Here is a 9,754-nt window from a genome sequence, read left to right as displayed (position 1 = left end):
AGTTAGCTTAATGTTCACCATTGATGTACCACATCAACAACAACAACCAGTGGTGTTGCATGCTAGATTGCTACAAGCAGGTTAGCTCACAGTCACAGAATTTTCCTTACAGACATTTTCTAAACTATTCTGGAAAAAGCAATGAGTAACTATGCTTAAAAGGGAAATACTTTTATTCCCTTCTTGGTGTTCAAATTTAGTTTATCAATCAAAGTTGTATAAACAACTATCTAACCTTAAAGACTGGTCAAACTGAAGACAACAAAATCGACCTACCAATGTCTCTAAAGCACACAAATTCACACATCATATCTTGTTAGTTCAGCAAAATGCAAAAATGACGGTGCACAACCAGGAACTTGCCATTTATAACAAGTGTCGGACTGGTCTTCTTCCAGGCTTTGAAGGTTGCTAAGCAACAAGGGAGACTCCAGGGAGTTATGCATTTCACAAAATGTCTAAACATTGCTTTAAGTTATCAAAAGAAGTACTGTTAAATTGCCAACAGAAATACCCACCCAATGATAGCTGCCATCGTCTGGTTGCATGACAACATGTGGGCCACCAGCGTCCTAGCGAACGTTATTTCAGAAGTCCTCTCTTTCCACCTCCTACTGTTGTTGACCTGAGATGTTTTTGCGCAAAATCCTACTTATTTTAACCGTGATCTATTTTATCGTCATAGTTCAAGTCACCCTCCAAGGAAATGTGTTCTGCCTGTTTGACACCCGTCTACCCCATGGAAAAAATGGTGGCAAATAAACTTATCCTGCACAGGAACTGTTTCTGCTGTAAACACTGTGAGAAGAAGCTCAGGTGAGATATTTTTTACAGCGTGATCAAAAAGACTCAAATCAACAATTATACAACGAAAAGATATTGACACACATCAATGATGCAATTCATTACACTGAAATTCTTACATTGGAAATGCTGAGCAAAAACATTATCAGAGATGATGTGTTGTGATTATTCCAAATCACCAATGTGCTGAAATCATTCACAGCAGCTGATCTAGCACAAATGAAACACCAATTGACAAATGAAACAATATACTGAATACGTACAATATTTGTTTACTTATTTATGTGTTGCTTTATTGCAGCCTACACAACTACTCCTCTCTTTATGGAGAGTTCTACTGCATGTCTCACTACCAGCAGCTTTTTAAAAGAAAAGGAAATTATGATGAAGGATTTGGACACAAGCAGCATAAAGACCAGTGGCTTCGGAAAGATAAAGGCACAGATGAGCCAGATGCCGTGCCTTCTCCCAAAATTGTAAAAAGCAACTTGAACACGTCCGACGGCTCCAGAGGGTTCTCTGACGGTGCGTTTGTTCCAAAGTCGCCTGCAAAAGAGCCAACGTATAAAAGTGGTGCCGACGTTAAGGGCAAACTAAAAATAAACTGGCCGCCAGAGAGAAAGAGTACAGGGGTTGATCCAGAGCAACGCACGTATGTGAAAAATAAGATATCTGACATTGGCAAAGCGTCTACTCATAGGATGAGCTTTTCAGACAACAACCAGTTAAAGATCAGACGTGGTGGAGAAATGAAAGATGAAGTGAAAACACTGTCAAGCTCCTTTGTTTCAGGGGTCAAGGAAGGATTTAAGACAAGTAATAACTCAACTGAAAAGCTGACCTCAGAGGAAACCAATCAAAGCGGTGAGCCAACCAAAGCAGGACATTTCAGAGGCAACATCTCTCCGACAGCGCGTGACTTTTCTTCGCTCTCCCGAGAAAAGAGCGTTACTTTCACAAACCTAAAAACAGAGCAGAAAAACGTGGCACCCGGCTCAAAATCAAACTACAGTCCAGCATCTAACAGGCTGGGCGCTTATCCAAACAAAGCTAGGAAGTCCGTGCGGTTTGCTTCAAATGTTGATGTTACTCAGTATGACCTGTCCTCTCATCTGCCCCCAGGAGCCAGAGATGAACAGCGCTGTGTGCAGCTTTCAGATCAAACCGAAAAAAACAAAATAAATAGATCCGAGGATTCAAAAGATGACAGGGACAAAAATAACTCTGATCATTCGTCATTTGAGCTCAGCACAGAACAGAGTACAAGTGAGGCGTACCTTGAAATCACTGACTATGAATGCCACGGAGATAAGAGTAATATGTCGAAACAGGAGTCTGATGTTAAAGTTGAGAGCAGTCAAGACATCTCACAGACTGATATAACAGTTTCAAATGGAGGTGTAGACAAGGTCGAGGAGTCACTTGACAGTCAGAGCTCGACAGAAACTGAAAGAGTTGCGAAACAGGAGCTACCTGAGATACCCCAAGTCATCCCAAAAGACTCTGTCAACCCGTGTGAATCAGAAAATCCAAGTACTACTGCACATAGTCCTGCAGAACATATGAGCGGAGAGGTGGCCAGCCTCGAAAGTAACAAAAATCGTGAACAGACTGAATCATCCAGTGACCAAGAAGGTGGTGGGAGTCAGAGAAAGCCTGTGGCAAGAGCAAATTCTCTGAAGGGTTCTGCAAAACAGGCGGAAAAGACAAAGGCCAAACTCGGGTCCTGGTCCAAAGGGAAGAGTCCTTTGTCTAAGCTCTTCACATCAGGTGTAAGCGACAAAACAAACAAAACCGACCCAAAAGATGCCAAGAAAACAGATGTCAAACCCGGTGGTGGACTCTTAGGAAGACTCTTTCAGTCATCCTCGGAGAAGGTAGAGGACACAACAAAAGCGGCTAAGCAAGATGAAAGAAATGAGAAAGCACACGCTGATGACAGAAAGACAGAGGAGGTAAAGGAGGCCGTTATGAAAGAGTTGCAAGAAGAAGGTGGCACGTCTCAAGCTCCACTTCAGGAACAAGAGGCTGGGGAGCATACAAAGGATGAGTCACATTCTGCGGAGCCCAACACGCCGGACGGTAACACAAGTGAGTCTGTGAGCACATCCTCAGAGCCATCCCACCTGATCACTACTTCAAGCGAAACACGAGACGACGTTAGAGCTCTAGAACAAACCGAGGCGAGTCCGACAGATGATCAGGAATCACATTTGCAAAGCGGTGAGGCTACAGGCCCGTCTGTGATCGATCCTCCCAATACTGTGCAGTCAGTGAACGCAGCATCTGAGGAGTCAAGTGGAGGTGAAGCTCTGAGTGCTCCAGTTAATGATGATATTTTTGGGGACAGTGTCAGTTCAGCCTCTGTTGAGACTTTGGCCGTTCAGATAATTGCTGATGAATCCGTTCAGAAGCCGAGCGAGTTGCTTGATGCATCAGACGTAGAAGAAAGAGGCAGCGGAGGACTTCTTGATCTCAATCAAGAACCTCCTCAAGATGCCTCTAATCTTTTTGCTCAGTCTGACTCTGCAGAGATTTTCGCAAACACCCCTGTTGATATATTTTCATCTTCTTTAAGTAGCGCAGCTTTGTCACCTGCTCCTATTGATACTTTCAGCCTGCTGGACTCAATGCCGTCTGAGAATGAAGTAGTGCTCGGCATGACTGATCAGCTTATTGTCTCCGAGACAGCATCCGTAAACCAAACTGAGGATCAAACCTCGGGCACTGACTTCGACATATTCGGTTCAAATGACGCTCTGTTCACTCAGTCACCTGCTGTAAATGCGTCTGATCAATCAACAAACCAACCGTCTGCCTTTCCCGACTTCTTTGGACTTAGTGACATCTCAAATGGTACAGATGTGTTGCTTTCACCCACCTCAGGCACTTCTAACTCACTGGATGATCTGTTCGGTTCAGATACCTCCTCTGCTGCTGCTGCTCCTTCAGCTCAGACAGATCTTTTTGCCAACGATATCTTTGCATCAGAGCCACAGTTGCTGTCAGTGTCTGAGCCAAGTGTTGTGGATTTTTTCGCAGACAGCACAGAGCAACCAGCAGAAAATACTGTCACAAGTAGCAGCTGGATGGATGATTTACTCGGGTGATTGCAGGAACGTGTTAACACGGTAATAATACACAGTTGGAATGTACAAAAATCATCATCATAGATTTGCGGTATCCTATGCAGGATTTTCATTAAAAAAAATATGTGATGGTGTCTTCCTCAATATTTTTGCCTGGTTTGTGATGTTTCAGGGTGATTGTGGAGAAGGATAATTGATGGTTGAGACCCATTACCAGGTAGTTACAATAAATGCCGACATTTTGACCTGCTAATGAGACTCAACAATGTGTGTTTAGAAACAGAACTGACAAATCCTACATAATGTGCCTTTAAGATGTCTTTACAAAGCATTCCAATTGATTTGACAACCACTTAACGTTTAATTACTTATCAAAGCCACAGCTAACACTTTTTTCATTTAACATTGCTTTTTATTTTGAAATTTGTATCAAACACAATCTGTGACATTTATGTGCTTCGGTTCAAATGTGTAGGGTAAATACAGCATGTGTCTTTACGTTACAGCTGCAAAATTAACATTTTTCATGACATGACATGGTTTTTTTTTCAAAGATAACATGAAGAGAAGCAGATGATGTAATGTTTGCTATGAACTGTCTTTCAAGGGATTTTTTTTAATGAATGAACAATTAAAAACTCATAACAATAAGGTGTAATTTGACCAGGAAATATTGTGACATAAAAATGCTGTGTTCTGAATGTATTGATTAATAATTCATCTGTAATAAAATTCCAAATTTGAGCACTGAAACAGTTTTGTTTGATGACCCCTTGAAGTTTAAATAGATGGAAATACCAGCATCTCATACAGTTAAACTCCAGGCCAGGCCTTTATTTTTTTTAGGCTCCTAAAGCAAATAGATTGGCATTTGGGGATATTCGCTCGCTTTCTTGCACAGAATTGAAATGCTATCTCACATAAACAGTTTGGTTGCAACGAGCTAAGTTATCTGATTGTGCTCCAATAGAGTGCTGTTGATTTTTTCAAAAAAGTCTTTGCAAGAGAAATGAACCTTCTATAGTTTTCTGAAAATCTTCCAAATAATTTGCTAGTCTGAAAGTGTTTAAGCCACACATATCATTAACTATCTTGAAAAAGGCTGTGCATGTTTGAATTTGTGTTGCAACAATTACAAGGGAAATGGTTAGTGTTCAGGTGGTACAGATGGTAAATATCCAGTCATTGTTGCTATTATAGTTTTATTTTAAAGTCTTGGACTGTAAAATATAGAAGTGAACTAATTTTGAATTTTGAGGAAACAGTAACATTGAATAAATGTTAAAATGTTAATATATTTTAGTTAATTACTCAACAAAGTGATGTTATCTGGTATCAGCAGCCTTTGAAATAAAGATTTGTTCATTTTTATTCAAAATGTTAGAGCATTTTCAACATTTTCATTGCATGACAGCTCAGTTAATGTCAAATGAAGCAGCATGAGCAAAGGAAAGAAAAGGGTGAGAAAAACATATGATGTGAAGGGATGAATTATGTGTTGTTACAAGTAAACACAGACTGTATATTAATATTCATTTGAGTTGAACAGCTAGCAGTGTTTGGGGAGGTCTTGTTTTCCAAGGACAAATGATGGGCGAGTGGTATCAGCGAGCTGACGATGAAATGTGGAAATATCATATCCTTATAGTGTTTACTGTTTAACATGTAAGTTATCGTGTATATAATTGTTTTTTATTGCCATTGTGCTCTTGGGTTAAATGTATGAAATTAATAAATACAAAAGCAATTTCAATTAGTCTTCTTTTTGGTACACATAGAGTTATTTGTGAAGGTATATTAATGGATGCAACAATTTGAAAGATATGAAAGCAAACAGTGATAAAATCAGCACAGTATAGTGCAGTACAGATAATAGTAAAAATGCATTTGATCAATGTTAACTTGGTCTATTTTACTCGAAAAATACATTAGATGAATATGATATAGTTATTGTTACACATTGTTTTTGTGTAATATGAATGTGTTTCACAAAATCCCATTCTAACATTAGGCCAATGCAATATGTCCAAATTCGAATCTGAGGGAGAGTTACTGTTTCAGCATTGCCAAGTTTGAGTCTGAGGTAAATCACAATGTTTCAGCGTGATTTTGATCATTATATGATAACAATCTGATCTGGAACAATTTGATAACATCCAAATAAAATCATTAGTCACAATGTTAAGACGCTATAACATTCAAACCGGAATTGTGTGGATATGATTTGTCCCTCTTTGTCATTCTCCTCCTCTTGCTCTCGTTCTTCCTCTTGCTGCTTGCTGCTCTTCTTTCCAGACACGCTAGAGGTCGCCAGAGGCCTCTTTTATGCTCTGATAGATTAAAGATTAAACTGTAATTTCAGTTAAACAAATAAGAAGTGAGTGAAACAGCTGGTAATTAGTGTTTGACATTTTGAAGGAACTGTATGATTACAGTCAGAATTTAGTTTTTTGAGGTTTTGATGAGTATAAACAGTCCATTAAAACAATACCGTAAAGTATACATACTTCAATTACTCAATAACTGTAACAGATATCAAAAAGGAAAGTGATGGCCGCCATGGGACACACTTTATCTATATGTAACGATGACTGGAATGCTGCGTCTATCTGTAATAATGCAGAAGAGCAAGCGACTGTCAACAAATAATTACACACAAGAACATCTTCCAGCCCGACAGGGGCGCTGTTCAGCTGGCGGCACAGTTCAAGTATCAAAAATATATATATCGCTTCCGGGTCTGAAAACAGTCCTTCCGGCTCGACCGCCATTAGAGACAGCAGCAGGTAAGATATTGGAGCTGACAACTATCAACTTAAATCCACTCGTAATCTTCGCCATCCGTAGATTTCTGCCGAATAAACTAAGTTGAATCAAGGTTACTGACCTCACCAAACATCTGTGTCCAGTATTGTGGCCATACGATAAATTAAAAACTAGACATTTGTAGCCGCGTCGGTGGCTAGCCAGCGTCTCCGCCTGTGTTCATTCAACATACTGCAGCGACGACTAACCTCCTGAAATCACACGAGCTGTTGCCAACAGCCGCAAACCGTCTGTCAGTCTGTAGAAAAAATAAGTAGGAACGAGCAAGCTCAGTCTTTGGGAGTGTATGATAGTAGGCAAGTATTAGCATCCAACCTGTCCGGGGGAAGGAGCTTATCGACAAGTAGCCATGACGAAACACAACATAGACTTCACACGTGTTTTATAAATGTTTTACATCCGCTACTGTATTCAGAGACGAGCTTATATCAGTGGAACAGAAACTCGGGTGATAATAGATAACATGGTGCTTTATTAAAGTGCACTCTGGTCGCTGTTGAGCTGAAGGTTTCCCACTGTTATGCTTACTTTGTGGGAACAAAATGGCTGCATCACAGTTACAGTTCATAACTGATTGCTCGTTAATGCATTTATTTAAAGTTGTACTGTAACAGTGGCTGTTCAGTGCCATACCCCTGAGTTTCCAGTCAGCACTGAGTCAGGAGAAGTTGTGGGGATCTGGAGATGCAACCAATAGGCAATGACTGATAACTTAAAAAGGGATGTGATGGCCCTGTTTAGGTCATGTACACATGTAGAGGTTTTTCTTAAAACAGCCCTTTGTATGTGTTTTGATCCCTTGTCGACCTGTAAACAGTATTTTATTTGGCTGAAAATTGGTGGATTGGTAAAATCTAAGGTGAAGATACTCTAAGTCTTCAGTCGGTGTTTGTCAGGATGGGCAGAAACTTTGGAAATAAGATGGACAGCAACTTTGTTTCGTGTATGTGCCATTATTGTCAAGTGTCAGCCTGGAGTTTGTGGTATGCAGTTGTCGCATTAGAGTTGGTATGCTACTCTGAAGAGATTAATATAGGCAATGGTAATATGATATGGAAAATGTAGACAATAATTGCAGCTTACAATGCCATATTGACTGTTGATGTTCGCTAAAGTTTAAACAATAAATGTCTTCCAAAAATATTTGGACTAGACCATTAGTTAAAAATATTGTTTTGCAGTTCACATTATGTTTTTTTTTTTTCTCTACAGAAATGGGAATCCGCTACCCCATGGCCGTTGGCCTTAACAAAGGCCACCCAGTCACCAAGAATGTGACCGCTCCAAAACACAGCCGCCGTCGCGGGGTGAGTACCTGCCGTTAACTGACTGTAGTGATGGGCAATTTGAATAGCCAACCACAGGTCATCAGTCTGCACCATCTAATCCCAGATTGCCGCTGCTGTAAAAACATCCAGCCAGTCTTATTGCTGTAAATCACTTAATGATTTTAGGTAAATTATGATTCTCTATTGCCAAGCTAGTAGAGTGGTGACGCTAACTTTTGGCAGAAGTATAATGACAAAGGCAGGTTTGGTGACGTTCTCTTTTCAAACTGCCAACAATACCATCTGTGTTCAAAGTCATATATATTTATGGGCTTTTAAAAAATGACTTGTTTGGTCTTCATGAGATTTTGGTAAATGTACAATTCCAACAATTGTGTACTTGGTGTGGGGACAAAAGACACTTTGCCTTAATCCATAGATCAGACGTGTGTTCCTCAAATGTTCAACAGCAGTGTTGGTGAAATGTCAAACTATAAAGCATCGTAAAACAAGCAACATTTTAGCTCTGAAGGCTGATCTTTTAGTGTTGGCTATATAGGGGGGAAACCAAGATATTGATAAAGCATTCTGTCTGGTTTATATTTATTTATAAGACATTGGAGAAGATATATATTTCATACCACATCTTGTTATTCCATTGCAGCGTCTGACCAAGCACAGCAAGTTTGTGCGTGACATGATCCGTGAAGTGTGCGGGTTTGCTCCATATGAGAGGCGAGCCATGGAGCTGCTGAAGGTGTCAAAGGACAAGAGAGCCCTCAAGTTTATCAAGAAGAGGGTAAGTTTCTAATTTTCTGTTGGCTCTTAAAAATGCTAGTGTGAATATGAACTGATAAACGGCCACAGTTGCATTTTTCACTTCATTTCATCTCTTATCTGTGATAAATATGAAAGTACAATGATTGTCCCTGCTGCACAATCCTCATTTTCACCACGAAAATCTATCATCATGATGTGACATGTTTATCATTCTCATATCTGGAGAAAAAGAGTTGCAGACCAGGGCGTCTCTGTAGCTTGACAGTGTTTTAGTACAAGACTGTTCTCCCACAGTGATATTGCACTCCACCATATTGCTATTTTGATAATATTATATAACTGATTTTGCAGCTTGTATGTACAGAGTTGTGCTCTGGTATCTATAGTTTCATTCATTCGGCCATACAGATGCAGTGAGTGATGAGACGAGCAAGCATGTAGCAAGTATAAAGCATTGTGCCCCGTTATTGGACATGATGCTTTGCACATAGTCCACAGCTCTGCAGATAGAAACCTCAGTTCACACGGTGGTGAAAGGATTCAGCCTAATGTTGCTATGTTTATTCCCCAGATTGGAACTCACATCAGGGCCAAGAGAAAGAGGGAGGAGCTGAGCAACGTTCTGGCTGCCATGAGAAAGGCTGCTGCCAAGAAAGACTAATTTGTTGCTTAATTAAAGTTTTCTAAACTACAAAATCCACATGGTCTGGTTTCTTCTTTTGCCTTCGCTGATTTGTCAGCATTCAGCTGGTCCCTGTTCAGCACAGGTTAAACCCAACCCAGTAGCCGGAGTTTTCATTTAAACTACTTGTGAAATGCAGTATGGCAAACTGGTATTATTAAGTGTGTTTGAATTATATTTTTATTACACATTCATTTTTTTATTTTATTTTATGCCTCTACACAGGAAATACAGCTTTAGCGTGGAGGAATTTGCATACATCAAATGCCATTTAGAAAGCAGGGTGGGCTGGTGGAATTCTCCAA

At 40.0% G+C, this 9,754-nt stretch overlaps 2 protein-coding genes across 2 annotated transcripts; both read left to right on the top strand.

Moving 5' to 3' along the window:
* The first annotated feature begins 51 nt into the window (after window positions 1-51).
* Window positions 52-6,341, top strand: LOC119010816 (immunoglobulin A1 protease autotransporter-like). The gene is made up of 2 exons (XM_037083315.1): window positions 52-816; window positions 1,106-6,341. Exons 1-2 carry the CDS (start codon window positions 707-709, stop codon window positions 3,912-3,914), a joined length of 2,919 nt encoding a protein of 972 aa, XP_036939210.1. The 5' UTR covers window positions 52-706; the 3' UTR covers window positions 3,915-6,341.
* Window positions 6,342-6,612: 271 nt separating this feature from the next.
* Window positions 6,613-9,467, top strand: rpl36 (ribosomal protein L36). The gene is made up of 4 exons (XM_037083317.1): window positions 6,613-6,679; window positions 7,932-8,026; window positions 8,652-8,786; window positions 9,339-9,467. Exons 2-4 carry the CDS (start codon window positions 7,934-7,936, stop codon window positions 9,426-9,428), a joined length of 318 nt encoding a protein of 105 aa, XP_036939212.1. The 5' UTR covers window positions 6,613-6,679; window positions 7,932-7,933; the 3' UTR covers window positions 9,429-9,467.
* The last annotated feature ends 287 nt before the right edge of the window (window positions 9,468-9,754 follow it).

Source organism: Acanthopagrus latus, chromosome 21 (genome assembly GCF_904848185.1).
Source record: "Acanthopagrus latus isolate v.2019 chromosome 21, fAcaLat1.1, whole genome shotgun sequence".
Lineage (NCBI taxonomy): Eukaryota > Metazoa > Chordata > Actinopteri > Spariformes > Sparidae > Acanthopagrus > Acanthopagrus latus.
The sequence above is the reverse complement of the archived record's forward strand: the minus strand, read 5'-3'. Positions and strand labels throughout refer to the sequence as shown.